The 15,925-nt window shown below is 40.4% G+C and overlaps 1 protein-coding gene across 1 annotated transcript; it reads left to right on the top strand.

Annotated features, from left to right (window-relative positions):
* Positions 1–435: 435 nt before the first annotated feature.
* On the top strand, positions 436–15,358 carry rab5if (RAB5 interacting factor). Its single transcript, XM_060936708.1, has 4 exons — positions 436–726; positions 5,801–5,904; positions 8,021–8,150; positions 14,468–15,358. The coding sequence occupies exons 1-4, from the start codon at positions 610–612 to the stop codon at positions 14,507–14,509; spliced, it is 393 nt and encodes a 130-aa protein (XP_060792691.1). The 5' UTR covers positions 436–609; the 3' UTR covers positions 14,510–15,358.
* Positions 15,359–15,925: the final 567 nt, after the last annotated feature.

Here is a 15,925-nt window from a genome sequence, read left to right as displayed (position 1 = left end):
CGGAAAAGTCTTAGTGTAAATAAAAAAAGTGTACTAATTTCTGTTTAGTATGGTAAACGTCTTGGTATTGCAAAACACAGGCTTATAAGAAATAATTTAAAATTAATAATAATAATAATAATAATAATAATAATAATTTAAAAATGTATCTGGGTAATATAATGGAAATAAAAATAAACATTTTAAACCTAAAAATTGCATTAAAGAACCTTATATTGCAACATAGTCATAATTTTATGAACAATTTCACAGATTAAAGTGAAATTTCTGGTTAAAGTTTATTTAATGAAAATAATCCGGTGTGTTGCAGTAGCACCGCCTCACCTGTAGAGGCGCCGCTCACTCTTTTCCCATAGACTCATGCCGAAATCTGATTGGCTGACAGCGCAGACGTCGCACTCGCTGATTGGACGTGACCTCAGAGGGTCAAGTCGAGTGTGCGCACGCGCAGTGTCCTCTTCTCAACCCGTCAATTTGAAGCGTCAGCAGTGTGAAAGCTCCTGAAGCGCTGAGGGAGAGAGAGAGAGAGAGAGAGAGGGGATTAAAGTTGTGTCGGGACTCGGTGTTTGTTTGTGAGAGCCGCAGAGAGACGGAGGCCGGCGCTGCAGGATGACCAGCGGCTCGGGGAAGCGGAGAGAGGAGGCTCCGGTAGCCAACGGAGGGCTCAAACACAAACAGTCCACATGGAGCAAAGCGCTGAGCGGCAGAGCGGTGTGGGAGGACAAGGTGACACACACACACACACACACATTATATATATATATATATATATATATATATATATATATATATATATATATATATATAAATAATATACACATGCACACTACACACACTGTATATACACACGCGCGCGCACACACACACACACACACACTCTGTGTGTGTTATATATATATATATATATATATATATATAATATAAATTTTTTTGTGTGTGTGTACGTACATACATACTGTATACACACACACTGTGTATATATACAACCCCGATTCCAAAAAAGTTGGGACAAATTGTAAATAAAAACGGAATGCAATGATGTGGAAGTTTCAAAATTCCATATTTTATTCAGAATAGAACATAGATGACATATCGAATGTTTAAACTGAGAAAATGTATCATTTAAAGAGAAAAATTAGGTGATTTTAAATTTCATGACAACAACACATCTCAAAAAAGTTGGGACAAGGCCATGTTTCCCACTGTGAGACATCCCCTTTCTCTTTACAACAGTCTGTAAACGTCTGGGGACTGAGGAGACAAGTTGCTCAAGTTTAGGGATAGGAATGTTAACCCATTCTTGTCTAATGTAGGATTCTAGTTGCTCAACTGTCTTAGGTCTTTTTTGTCGTATCTTCCGTTTTATGATGCGCCAAATGTTTTCTATGGGTGAAAGATCTGGACTGCAGGCTGGCCAGTTCAGTACCCGGACCCTTCTTCTACGCAGCCATGATCCTGTAATTGATGCAGTATGTAGTTTGGCATTGTCATGTTGGAAAATGCAAGGTCTTCCCTGAAAGAGACGTCGTCTGGATGGGAGCATATGTTGCTCTAGAACCTGGATATACCTTTCAGCATTGATGGTGTCTTTCCAGATGTGTAAGCTGCCCATGCCACACGCACTAATGCAACCCTATGGAGCACTTGCATGTGACGTCACAGCCGATCCAGATTGTGACAGACGCCATCTTGTCGGTCAAACGCCATATTCCGCCTTCTACTTCTGGTTCTACTTCTGCTTTTACTTCTACCTTTTCTTCTGGAAAACCCTACTATATACAATTCTACTACAACGGCAGCGGCTACAAGCTCTCCCTATCTGTGCACGTTTTTTGTGTGTGTTTTTGCGTGTTGTTCGTCTGTACCGGACTTCAATATCCACTACAACCGTATGGACTTACTGGACATTGGTTTCCAGCAGAAAATGACGGTTTGTAGCAATTTCCATCACATGCACAACATTCCGGACGAGAAAAAAAAAAAAACATTCCGGACGAGATAGCGAGACCAGCGGGGTCTCCGTGGATTGTTATCGGAAGCAAAGCGAAGGAGGCGGCGCCAGGAGCGGAAGCAAAAGCGAGGCTGCAGAGCCGGCCTGTTGACTAAGCTCAGAAAACAGCCACTCAAACCTCCACTGCTAAGCCTCTACCTCTCCAACGCCAGATCCATGTAAACAAGACGGACGATTTGGAATTACAGCTGGAATTACCTTATTCTATTCTATAATCGGCTGGTCAGTGCTATACTCAATACTTAAGTGACTTACCCATCCAATGAGGATTCTTGTTTACAAGATGCCACATCTGAGTCGCTGACAAATCCTGAATTTCTGTAGAGATAACTGTCCAGAGATTTATAAGCACGCAGTGCTTCACCACTGAACAGCGACGGAAAGTTAATGAGGTAATTATACACGTCCGGGTATTCCGCTGGCAGTTCAAAATCCGGTCGTGAAAACTCCGTCCGGTAAGCCATAAGGGTCACTAATCTGTAGATCGTTTATTTTAGACATATATCTAGTTATCTGTTCATTAGAAAAATGAGCCGTGTAGTCCGTCGGTTGAAATTGATCCATTCTGTACACGAGTGCAGCAGTATTCAGCGGTGTTTTTGACCGACAAGATGGCGGTTGTGTACTTTCCGGTCACGTGACTGCAAGATCTCTATACCATCAGAGATGCAGGCTTCTGAACTGAGCGCTGATAACAACTCGGGTCGTCCTTCTCCTCTTTAGTCCGAATGACACGGCGTCCCTGATTTCCATAAAGAACTTCAAATTTTGATTCGTCTGCCCACAGAACAGTTTTCCACTTTGCCACAGTCCATTTTAAATGAGCCTTGGCCCAGAGAAGACGTCTGCGCTTCTGGATCATGTTTAGATACGGCTTCTTCTTTGAACTATAGAGTTTTAGCTGGCAACGGCGGATGGCACGGTGAATTGTGTTCACAGACAATGTTCTCTGGAAATATTCCTGAGCCCATTTTGTGATTTCCAATACAGAAGCATGCCTGTGTGCATGTAGTACAGTGCCCGCGCTCGTTCTCTCTCTCTCTCTCGCTCACGTGCTCACTGTACACAAACACTGGAGTTTAATATTTATTAATTTCTCTGGTTGGTGAAATGAGCATGTTTAGCTTTAAACCTTTATTGCTAACACTGCTCACTGGCTGATTCGATTAAACTGCTACAGTTAGCATTTTATCGACAGACAGTTTTTATTATTATTATTTATTATTAATGTGAAAATTAAGAAATTTCATGTAATGAAGATGGATAACAACAAATTCTGAATTATAAGGTTAAGGTTCTTTTATTTGTAACTTCACCCAGATACGGCTAAAATGAAATGACGCTTCTCCAGGACCGCGGGGCTCTGTTAAACATCACAGGACAAAACACACACACACACACACACACACACAGTGCAGCGAGTGCAATGCTGCAGACAATAAACTACAGCAGTCTCAAAGTTCAGGGGAATAAAAGAGTCCGAGGCAGACAGTAGGAGGGTCCAGTTAAAAAGGCTGAAGCCCTTCACCGTCAGCCATAGGCGAGAAAACTGGGTTCATCTGAGACGCTGTTTCAAGGCGTTTGGGGAGGAATTTCCAATTTATTGTAAACAGCAAAATAGAGTCTGAAGTGATGGTAATCAATATATGAGAAATTTTAACAGAACTGCCATATAGTAATGAATCAAAAAGAAATTTGGCAATACAGAACTTTTATATAATTTTGATGTTTACAAAATCAAGTAATAGTTACAATAACTGGATTTTGTGAACATCAAAAATGTAAGTTTTGTGCAGTCAAATTTCTTTTTGATTCATTAATTTCTGAGCAGTCGGAGTATTGATCTAACCCTAAAGCTTCTGTAACAGTGTGAGAGAGAGATCAGGTCCTGAACCTGATTCAGGTTGATTAACTGAATGACAGATGTTGAGTCTCGATATGTGACTCCTCTACAAGGACGCACTGCATTCCATCACGAGTCAAAATGTAAACAACGTGAGCGTGCCGAGTGGGCGGGTTTGATCCAAAACAGGCCGTATACAACTATGGAATACCGATCAATATTTATAATTTAATATTTAGCTGACCAGCATTTATACACGGCCCCATACACAGACGTATTTCACTCAGTAATCAGAGCGACGGCTAAAATTACAGACTTGCCCGTGGTTTGAGGCCTTTTTGAAAACCAGGCATCTAACGCGCCGCTCCGCTTCTTAGTCGCCATGTGGTAGTGCAGCTCAATCACAGTGCACGAAACATTGTCAACACCTCGTCAGCCAATCAGATTGCAGCTTAGTTATAGCACACGGCAGTGTAACAGCTGCCTCTGTTTCCTTCGGATGTGTTAGTATCTGGCCATTATTTAGTTGAATAAAACTTAGTTTCACATCACACGCTGTTCAGTTTTGGACAGATATGTAAACACAAATATTTTTTGTTACTCTGTGAAAAACAGACGGCGATTTGTCGCTGCCGACCGGCTACTTTTGAGACATCTGGGTTACAGTGATGCGTGAACTGCAGGGGGTCCAGTGAGGGAGGCAGCAGGGCGTTTATGTGCCTCATGAAGAATGATGGGTGTGAGTGCAACAGGACGGTCCTCATTGAGGCAGGACACTTAGGACTTCTTCAGCACGGGGACGATGGGAGTGGTCTCGAAGCACTTTAGAATGATGGCGTTGCTCAGGGAGATGTTGATGTCCATGAGAACATCTGCCAGCTGGTCCACACATCCTCTGAGCACTTTACCGGGATGTTGTCTGGTCCAGCAGCCTTCCGTGCGTAGAGTTTTCCTCACGTCGGCCGTGGTCAGACGCAGCACCCGGTGGTTGGGAGGAGGGATGGTCTTCCTCGCTGCCACACCGTTCTGCGCCTCAAATAATAATCAGGAATATAAAATTTTACATTTTATTTTTAAAAAATAATTTTTTAATAATACTTTCTTTTGCTCCTTTCAAAAAATTGATTAGATTTTTTTTTTAAATTTACTTTTGTGAAGCACCAAGCTGCATGTTCCAGAATTATTTCCCATAAATTGTTTTATTAAAATAAAATGGCAATAAAGAGATCAGGAATAAAAAAATTATTTCAATAATTAAAGATGAATATTGCTTATTATTATTCTTATTCTTCTTCTTCTTCTTATTATTATTATTACAACTGTTGTACAGATTATGTAGAAAAATCCAGAGGTTTATGAAATGAAGAAATAAACATGTAATTAAAAAACAAGGTGTGTATATAATTGTTATTGCTCATTGTGTCAAATAACACAACAAAAAAAAATGAGAGAAGCTAAAATAAAATTAATTTGAAGTGTGGATTTTTTTTTTCCTTTAATGTAAAATTATAGGTGCGTTAAGGTAAGATTAATTTTCTAGCTTAAACACTTATTTTTTTTAAACTCCTTGAACCCTGCCCATGTGTTCAGGAAGCTCCGCCCCTAGGCTCTACAGTGACCTGTAGAATACAGTGTGTATAAAATGATTGACAGGAGGACACACACACACACAGCCAGCCCGCCCAGCTTTCCAAATGGATTTTCTCAGCCATTTAATACACTTGTGCTGAGGCCACAACTTTATCCACCTTTAGATTTGGTCATGTTTTACATAACGTCCATGTTTTAATGTACACGAAGTTTTATTAACAAAAAAAATGCAGTTACACAATCAATGATTGCAGTTTTAGGTGCTGTTTCGTCTGAAGTAGTAAATAAATAAATTTCTGTAATGAGACTCGTCTTATTTCCCACTAAACTATAATTTATTTTTCTCCTTCCTGCAGGATGAGTTTTTAGACGTGGTGTACTGGTTCAGACAGATCATCGCCATCATCCTGGGAGTCATCTGGGGCGTCGTTCCACTGAAGGGCTTCCTGGGAATCGCCATGTAGGTCCTTATTCCGGATGGTTTGACAGAAATCACTTCCGGGTTCTCCGAGAGATTTTATTTCTGTGATTTCATGAGACTCTCAGTAATACAGAAGTGTTTCATTTATTAAAAAACACCCGATTTATTTATTAAAGGCATATTTATTATAGAGGTTTGTTTTAAAAAGTATCATTATTTTTAATAAATATACTTTAAAACTTCTTAACACCGAAAAGGTAAGCTATGAATGCTAACATTTTACAGTTTAACATGACTGATATAAATAAATAACCGATTTTTCTTGCTATATCTCCATTTAATATTGCTAATAACTCAGACAAATTATTAATAAACTAATAAATAATGTACGTGATAAGTTATACAGAACCGCATGATGATCAGGATCACAGCGAATACCTGTCACTTACAGTGGTGCTTGAAAGTTTGTGAACACTTGAGAATTTTCTATATTTCTGCATAAATATGACCTAAAACAACATCAGATTTTCACACAAGTCCTAAAAGTAGATAAAGAGAACCCAGTTAAACAAATGAGACAAAAATAATATACTTGGTCATTTATTTATTGAGGAAAATTATCCAATATTACACATCTGTGAGTGGCAAAAGTATGTGAACCTCTAGGATTGGCAGTTAATTTGAAGGTGAAATTAGAGTCAGGTGTTTTCAATCAATGGGATGACAATCAGGTGCGAGTGGGCACCCTGTTTTATTTAAAGAACAGGGATCTATCAAAGTCTGATCTTCACAACATGTTTGTGGAAGTGTATCATGGCACGAACAAAGGAGATTTCTGAGGACCTCAGAAAAGTGTTGATGCTCATCAGGCTGGAAAAGGTCACAAAACCATCTCTAAAGAGTTTGGACTCCACCAATCCACAGTCAGACAGATTGTGTACAAATGGAGTAAATTCAAGACCATTGTTACCCTCCCCAGGAGTGGTTGACCAACAAAGATCACTCCAAGAGCAAGGCGTGTAATAGTTGGTGAGGTCACAAAGGACCCCAGGGTAACTTCTAAGCAACTGAAGGCCTCTCTCACATTGGCTAATGTTAATGTTCATGAGTCCACCATCAGGAGAACACTGAACAACAATGGTGTGCATGGCAGGGTTGCAAGGAGAAAGCCACTCCTCTCCAAAAAGAACATTGCTGCTCATCTGCAGTTTGCTAAAGATCACGTGGACAAGCCAGAAGGCTATTGGAAAAATGTTTTGTGGACAGATGAGACCAAAATAGAACTTTTTGGTTTAAATGAGAAGCGTTATGTTTGGAGAAAGGAAAACACTGCATTCCAGCATAAGAACCTTCTCCCATCTGTGAAACATGGTGGTGGTAGTATCATGGTTTGGGCCTGTTTTGCTGCATCTGGGCCAGGACAGCTTGCCATCATTGATGGAACAATGAATTCTGAATTATACCAGCGAATTCTAAAGGAAAATGTCAGGACATCTGTCCATGAACTGAATCTCAAGAGAAGGTGGGTCATGCAGCAAGACAACGACCCTAAGCACACAAGTCGTTCTACCAAAGAATGGTTAAAGAAGAATAAAGTTAATGTTTTGGAATGGCCAAGTCAAAGTCCTGACCTTAATCCAATGGAAATGTTGTGGAAGGACCTGAAGCGAGCAGTTCATGTGAGGAAACCCACCAACATCCCAGAGTTGAAGCTGTTCTGTACGGAGGAACGGGCTAAAATTCCTCCAAGCCGGTGTGCAGGACTGATCAACAGTTACCGCAAACGTTTAGTTGCAGTTATTGCTGCACAAGGGGATCACACCAGATACTGAAAGCAAAGGTTCACATACTTTTGCCACTCACAGATATGTAATATTGGATAATTTTCCTCAATAAATAAATGACCAAGTATAATATTTTTGTCTCATTTGTTTAACTGGGTTCTCTTTATCTACTTTTAGGACTTGTGAAAATCTGATGATGTTTTTGATCATATTTATGCAGAAATGTAGAAAATTCTAAAGGGTTCACAAACTTTCAAGTACCACTGTTGTTGTTGTTGTTATTATAGTAGTAGTAGTAGTAGTAGTCAGATGGGTGTTGTTTCTCATTGTTGTTTGGTGTGTGATAAACGTGATGTTCTTGTGTTGTGCAGCTTCTGCATGGTGAACGCCGGCGTCCTGTACGTTTACTTCAGCAGCTTCCAGCAGGTGGATGAGGAGGAGTACGGAGGAACGTGGGAGCTCACCAAGGAAGGCTTCATGACCTCTTTTGCTTTATTCCTGGTAAAGACACTCGCACATCCTGCGACGGCGTCCTCTGTTTCAGATCGTCCCTTTAATACCGCTCATTCGTCTTGCATATGAATATTTTAGGGTTGGCTTTTTAAAATTTAAGATTTTTAATTTTTCTGTACCCACAGTGTTGCTTGAATGTTTGTGACCCCTTTGAGTTTTCTATATTTATGAATAAATGTGACCTAAAGCATCAGATTTTCATGAGATAAAGAACCCAGTTAAAGAAAGGAGTCTGTTTGTGAAGTTTCGATAAACTTCCATGGACAGGTTGTATTGATCAAACGTTGATGGAGCTGTTCTTTACATGAAACGGAGCGAACACGCATCTGATCGCCCCACTGACTGAAAACATCTGACTCTAATCTCACCTTCAAATGAACTGCTAATCCTTGAGGTGCACATACTTTCAAGCACCACTACACAGTGAGATTTTATATTTATAGAGTGCGAAGGAGTATTTTTCAAAATTTTTATACAAACAACATGCAGTATAATCGGATGAGTTTTGGCTGCAAGCAGATGTGTATAATTAAGAAAAATTATTCGGGACTTTAATTTTACAACTGTTTAACAAGCATCTTTTTATTAATGTGTATTTTTACCAGGGCTTTGAACCAGAATTTTTTTCCTATTGGTTCGTTCCGAACAGAAACGGAATTTTAACGTTTCCGGTTTTGGGTTCCACCATTAAATAGATGTTCCCGAACCGGTTAGAACAAAAAAATTTCGTTCCCGGAACGGTTAATTACGTTCCCTGTCAGCTGTTTAACAAATGGCTATAAAATTATGTCTCTGTCTCATCCAGCTTAAGCCAAATGTAGGCTAATTCTATTACAACCTTCATTAAATAAGACAAGAAATAATTCAAAACAATTATTATTTCAAATGTTGGCGATTTGGATTCTCAGTATGTCTTCCCATCTACACAAACAGAAAAAGTGCCAAAAATGAAAGAGAATTCGTTTAGTGTGTTACCAAAGGCTAGTCAGGCCCTATAGAGGGCTACCGCATGACGTCACCGCGCTGCGAGATTTTGTTAGGCGCCAAATTGGAAGACCAAGTACACATCTATGCAAATACATGCATACATACATAAAACAAACTACACCTGAAATGTAGCCAGGGCCGGTTCTGCCCTAATCTGGACCCGGGTGCAACATCGCGCAACCCCCCCCCAAAAAAAACCAGTCTAAATCAGGACAACCATCACATAACTATAAACATTTTATATCAACTATTTTAACTAAATGGGCTATAATAAATAAGCCTGCAGGCAGCCACGGCGGGCTGCCTCAGAAAACTAACCATTTGTCCTACCTTAAAACTCGTTTTGCATTTTCTGCCTCCTTTTTTGTATTTTCAACCCTCCGTTTATTTTCTTTCCTTTTCTGAAAACCCGATTTGTGTCCAGACATTTTGTTCTGCTACCAACGAACTAACTCGTCAGGTCTCGTCTCTCGAGCCCGCGATGATTCCCGTGGGAAGGGCAACAACTGATACATTTTTACAAACAGCCAATAGGGAGGTTGCATCGTTCAGGCTCTTCTTTGCTCAGACACTCAGTAATGCACTTATTATCACATGGAGACGTGATAGCAGTCCACCTTCCCGCTCTCTCCATTCAGTCAGCGAACGTCACACAGGAAGTGAACCCCAGCGGGTCATAGAAACTTGCGCAGGAGAAGAATGGCTTTTTAATTTGTAGGCTATGGAAACTCTGAGGAACGAAATAAAAACCGGTATTAACCGGTTACCATTATTTTTAATAAGTGTTTCTGTTCCGGAACATAAAAAATAATAAAGTTTCTGGTTTCGTTTCTGTTCCATGTGAAATAGAAAAAGTTCCCGGTTTTCGTTTTCGTTCCTTGAACCGGTTCAAAGCCCTGATTTTTACAGACGCCCTTTTTTTATGTCAAATGGGGTTTTCTTTCACAAACAGCTGTCTAAATCCAACAACCGCGGGGAGGTCACTACCTGAGCAATAATATGTCCCGTCCCGGGTTTTAGCAACAGCCCTCGGCTCACGCTGCGGGAGAACTGGTGCAACTGAACTTGCTTTCCTTTTTCTTGTGGTTTTCTTTTTCTTTAATTGTTGATACTGCACCCTCTTTCAATCTGGGCTTATAGCCAACGCTCCTCAGCAGATCAGAGGTCTCGTACGAGTCTTCAGTAAAATGTGCAGAGCAGAAGAGAGACCACTTCGTAGCCACCCAATGTGCCCGTGGACTTCTCGCAAAACTCGTCCAAATCTTTGCAGTTTGAACATTCTTAGGCCATGAATGCAACGTAAATCCACCTTCTGTCGTGTTGCTGCACCGGCCAGCAACACATCTACGTGGCATGGCGATAAATTAGCTCAAAATGGAGGATCGGAGTTGCAGTCAGCTCTGTGTTTTAGTATAGCGGAAATGGCGATGAGACCGATAGACTTCCTGCTGTGACGTTACGGACGTCAAGGTCATTCACTCAGACCGCTACCTATATAAATGACTAATCGTACAACCCCGATTCCAAAAAAGTTGGGATAAGGTATAAATTGTAAATAAAAACGGAATGCAATGATGTGGAAGTTTCAAAATTCCATATTTTATTCAGAATAGAACATAGATGACATATCAAATGTTTAAACTGAGAAAATGTATCATTTAAAGAGAAAAATTAGGTGATTTTTAAATTTCATGACAACAACACATCTCAAAAAAGTTGGGACAAGGCCATGTTTCCCACTGTGAGACATCCCCTTTTCTCTTTACAACAGTCTGTAAACGTCTGGGGACTGAGGAGACAAGTTGCTCAAGTTTAGGGATAGGAATGTTAACCCATTCTTGTCTAATGTAGGATTCTAGTTGCTCAACTGTCTTAGGTCTTTTTTGTCGTATCTTCCGTTTTATGATGCGCCAAATGTTTTCTATGGGTGAAAGATCTGGACTGCAGGCTGGCCAGTTCAGTACCCGGACCCTTCTTCTACGCAGCCATGATGCTGTAATTGATGCAGTATGCGGTTTGGCATTGTCATGTTGGAAAATGCAAGGTCTTCCCTGAAAGAGACGTCGTCTGGATGGGAGCATATGTTGCTCTAGAACCTGGATATACCTTTCAGCATTGATGGTGTCTTTCCAGATGTGTAAGCTGCCCATGCCACACGCACTAATGCAACTCCATACCATCAGAGATGCAGGCTTCTGAACTGAGCGCTGATAACAACTCGGGTCGTCCTTCTCCTCTTTAGTCTGAATGACACGGCGTCCCTGATTTCCATAAAGAACTTCAAATTTTGATTCGTCTGACCACAGAACAGTTGTCCACTTTGCCACAGTCCATTTTAAATGAGCCTTGGCCCAGAGAAGACGTCTGCGCTTCTGGATCATGTTTAGATACGGCTTCTTCTTTGAACTATAGAGTTTTAGCTGGCAACGGCGGATGGCACGGTGAATTGTGTTCACAGATAATGTTCTCTGGAAATATTCCTGAGCCCATTTTGTGATTTCCAATACAGAAGCATGCCTGTATGCGATGCAGTGCCGTCTAAGGGCCCGAAGATCACGGGCACCCAGTATGGTTTTCCGGCCTTGAGCCTTACGCACAGAGATTCTTCCAGATTCTCTGAATCTTTTGATGATATTATGCACTGTAGATGATGATATGTTCAAACTCTTTGCAATTTTACACTGTCGAACTCCTTTCTGATATTGCTCCACTATTTGTCGGCGCAGAATTAGGGGGATTGGTGATCCTCTTCCCATCTTTACTTCTGAGAGCCGCTGCCACTCCAAGATGCTCTTTTTATACCCAGTCATGTTAATGACCTATTGCCAATTGACCTAATGAGTTGCAATTTGGTCCTCCAGCTATTCCTTTTTTGTACCTTTAACTTTTCCAGCCTCTTATTGCCCCTGTCCCAACTTTTTTGAGATGTGTTGCTGTCATGAAATTTCAAATGAGCCAATATTTGGCATGAAATTTCAAACTGTCTCACTTTTGACATTTGATATGTTGTCTATGTTCTATTCTGAATACAATATCAGTTTTTGAGATTTGTAAATTATTGCATTATTGGTCCTCATACAGTATATAGGTACTGTAATAACACTCATGGAACCTTGTCAACAATGACTATTTTATACTTTCCCTGTGTCTGAAATCGCTCCCTATTCGCTCCCTATTCGCTGTATAGTGAGGACGCCATTTTGTAGTGCTGTCCGAAATGGTGAGGATTATTTACACCCTATATAGTGCACTCAGTGTCCCACAATGCATTGCGAAAAGTAGTGTACAACGATGGTCACTAACCAAAGCAATATATCCCATCATGGATTGCGGTCGCGCTGAAAGAAATCAATCTAAAAGTCTCAGATTTGATTTAATAAAATGCAGCGGCAAAGAAGAAAGAAAGTATTCCAGCTTGGTTTAAAAGAACTGAAAGCTGCAGGTACTTTGTATTGATTAATGTGTGAAATGCGCTCAGTATAATATGGATTTATCACAAAAACACACGCATGTGTTTTATTATTTTGAAACCCACCAGCCGACTGATCGGCACGTTTTAATCGTGCGACAGTAATGACGTAAATAATGGTGCGGCGGCGTAGTGTCCGAAAGCGTTTTTCAGTTTTATCGATGAGCTCACTATATAGTCCTCTATATAGTAATTCACTAGATAGTGAGTAGGGGAGGAGTGAACGAGTGAGCAATTTTGGACACAGGGTATGCTTATAAGAAGTCTGTAAGAAATTTAGTAATTAACAATACAACTATTCTTACATAAGAGTTAAAACTTTGAGGATGAGATTCCAAGTAACTTTGGAACAAAATGCCTTTTTTTATAAAAATGACTCTGAACTAAACAGGGTCATATCATTTGGCATTCGGACTAAAATCTACCTGGACTAGAACTTAGAAAATAGGAAGAAAATTCTATTAAAAACTCTATTAAAATATAAATCTACATCCTACAAAGCATAGGACTGACTGTCATTCTTATGATGAATAAAAAAAAAAATTGCACATAACAGCCACTGATTGGCAGTTTGTCACTGAACCTAATACTGTACCGGAGAGTTTAATGTAAGCTGAGCTCTTAATCAACCAACTGGATGAGTCAGATCCTGTCAACTCTAAAACACTCGTTCAGCTGCATCGTGCAATAAAAACAGAATACTGGGTCGATTATTGTTGTCTTATTTAGTGTGCCACTCAGAGAGGGAGGGGCCTGTGGAGTTTGGGCGTGGTGAGGACTTTGGGTGGACGAGTTATGAATTTTTAAAGGCTGGCTCGAGTCGGGGCTCATGTGGAAGTTTTTGGCGAGCAGCACTCACGCGGGGGTTTCAGGGCGAGTAGCGGGCTGTGCTGGGGCTGAGTTGAAAGGGCTCGGGGGGAGGGGCCTGTAAATTTGGGTGGCGGAGTTATGAATTTTTAAAGTCGCACCCACGGAGGACCCTGTTTCACAGTACACGATGTATTCGCCCAGTGTAACATTTGGAAGAAAATTAGAAGTAGATTAGAGCCATATCTTTACGTTTGTTTATTTATTTATGGGTCATCCTGTTTAATGCTTTTGAAATACAGACGGACAAATGCAAAAATTTACCGGTAAATGTCCGCCGCTCCGGCCTTATTACCCACACTGTAAATGTGTTGGTTTTACTTTTTGATTTTTGGAACATTTTGTGTACAAGCAGATTTTTTTTTTTTACACGTTTTTTTTAAATGAACAGCCATCCATGTTTATATCCATCTGTATATTGTGTATGTATATACACACATTTTAGTTATTCCACGAAATCGAGTCATACATGAGCCGATAGCAGACAAGGCGCGTAGCACCGAGTTGTCTATAATCCATGTACGACGAGATTGAGTGGAATAACTGTTTTATTCTCTCCACATTCACTGGATTTTGAGAGAAACAGCATTTTTATTTGTTTTTTCGCAAATTTGATCAAATAAGAGTGTCAGACAAAATAATTTCCTGCTTAGAATGTAAACAAACCGGCGAAATGACAGGAGCAATTTGTGAAAAATGCGATGATAAAAAAAAAATTATTCTTACCGTCAAATACTTTATTCCTTTTTTGTTTTTTGAGTAGTGTTTTTTTTTTTTTTCTTTTCATCCTCAGTTGGTTCAGCAACACGCGCCGCCATTTTGTTTTTCTCTACTCACAGTATAGGAGCTGATATCCTAGTAGTAGAGTAGCCAATCAGAGTGCACAATTGCTCTTATGCAGTAAATGTAGATAAGGGAAAAAAAATGTATATGAAAGATGCATGCACTAACTGTGTGTGTGTGTGTGTGTGTGTGTGTGTAGGTGGTGTGGATAATCTTCTACACGGCGCTGCACTATGACTGAGCTCCAGTGGAGAACCTGCTCTCCAGCAGCGTAGTTCACTCGGCTGTACAGTGGGGTTCGGGGACGGGCTGCACACGGCCGGCACTGGGCTTTACACACGTCACCAGCAGCACACCGGAGCCTCCCGACCCAGGTGCATCATGGGTACTCTGCTCTGAACCACTTCCTGAATCGGCGGCTCATCGAGTTTTCAGCTAAAACCCCGTCCAGTGCACTGCCATGTGTTCTGATTCATCACTTCTCTCTCTCTCTCTCTCTCTCTCTCTCTCTCTCTCTCTCTCTCAATGACCTGACTGCGTGTTTAGTTTATTTAAATTTATTTCCCGTTACTCTAGTCTTACCCGAGAGGCGTAGCTAATTTAAAGACTCGTGTAAATGATGTATAGTTTCATTTTAAAACTTGGAGATCATGTATTTTTCACGGATGAGATTTCCCGAGCGTCTCAGTATTTTAGAGAGGAGTTTATACAAACGCGGACGAAGCCGTCGAGGTTTTAGTGCCGACGTGCACAAGGTATTATGTTCAAGTCACGTGTTTCTCTGACAAGTCACATTAAAAACCGCTGAATTTGATTCAACCCAAACTCGTAGGGCATTAAGACGTGGAGTGCATGAAACAATTAGACACTTTTTAGAAAAAAAAATATATTAGGCGTGGAACATTTTTCCTTAAGTTAAAAACACTGTTTTCCAGGTGCACGCTTTTTTCCCTTGTTTCGTTTTACATTGTTTCTGCCGTTCAGCCGGGAAAACCGAAGAGTTTCCACTTTTTTTTTGTCTTAAACGTCGGAGTTCTTAAATTTCTTTGAGTTTGTTCTGATGTAATAATAAAACTGTAATTCACCTGTACGATGGCTTCCATTTCATTTATTTAAATAAAATTCTGTATATCGCTGATCACCTTCATGAGCAATTCAACTTTTTTTTTTAAAATAAATTAAATATTCTACATTACCACTGATGAGAGACCAGAACATTGACTGTTATAAAGATGGATTTTAGAGAATCGCGGCTGTATGTTTGGGCTCGTTGTCTTGTTCTTGGCTGATGAAATGAAATTGTTCTGTAATGATGCCTTCAATGGTGTGGAACGTTCCGGTATTGTTTGCAGAGAAGCAGCTCTGTATGACGATGCTCCCACCACCGCACTTCACTGTGTGGACATGGTGTTTATGGGCTCCTTCTTTCTCCAAACATGACGAGCTGATTTACTGCCAAAACTTTTTATTTCCTTTTATCAGATTGTTGTTCAAAAAGATTTGATTTGTCCGTCTGGACAGAGGCCTGAGCTTCCTGGTGAAAAAGGATCATGTTCTGGTTGAAAACGGCTTGGCTGGTTTAAAGGTTTCCCGAAGGGACAAAGCAAAGAACCTTCAGGGTGTCAGATCGAAGAAATAAATCAGTTCATTTTAGCGC

Source organism: Neoarius graeffei, chromosome 13, assembly GCF_027579695.1.
Source record: "Neoarius graeffei isolate fNeoGra1 chromosome 13, fNeoGra1.pri, whole genome shotgun sequence".
In the NCBI taxonomy this organism is placed as follows: domain Eukaryota; kingdom Metazoa; phylum Chordata; class Actinopteri; order Siluriformes; family Ariidae; genus Neoarius; species Neoarius graeffei.
This window is presented reverse-complemented; position numbering and strand designations above follow the sequence as displayed.

Excerpts from the sequence above, each read along its gene's own strand:
- rab5if (XM_060936708.1), top strand. The coding sequence starts at position 610 with ATGACCAGCGGCTCGGGGAAGCGGAGAGAGGAGGCTCCGGTAGCCAAC. Across the intron at positions 727-5,800 it reads GAGCGGTGTGGGAGGACAAG|GATGAGTTTTTAGACGTGGT; the intron begins GTGACACACACA and ends TCCTTCCTGCAG. Across the intron at positions 5,905-8,020 it reads GGCTTCCTGGGAATCGCCAT|CTTCTGCATGGTGAACGCCG; the intron begins GTAGGTCCTTAT and ends TGTGTTGTGCAG.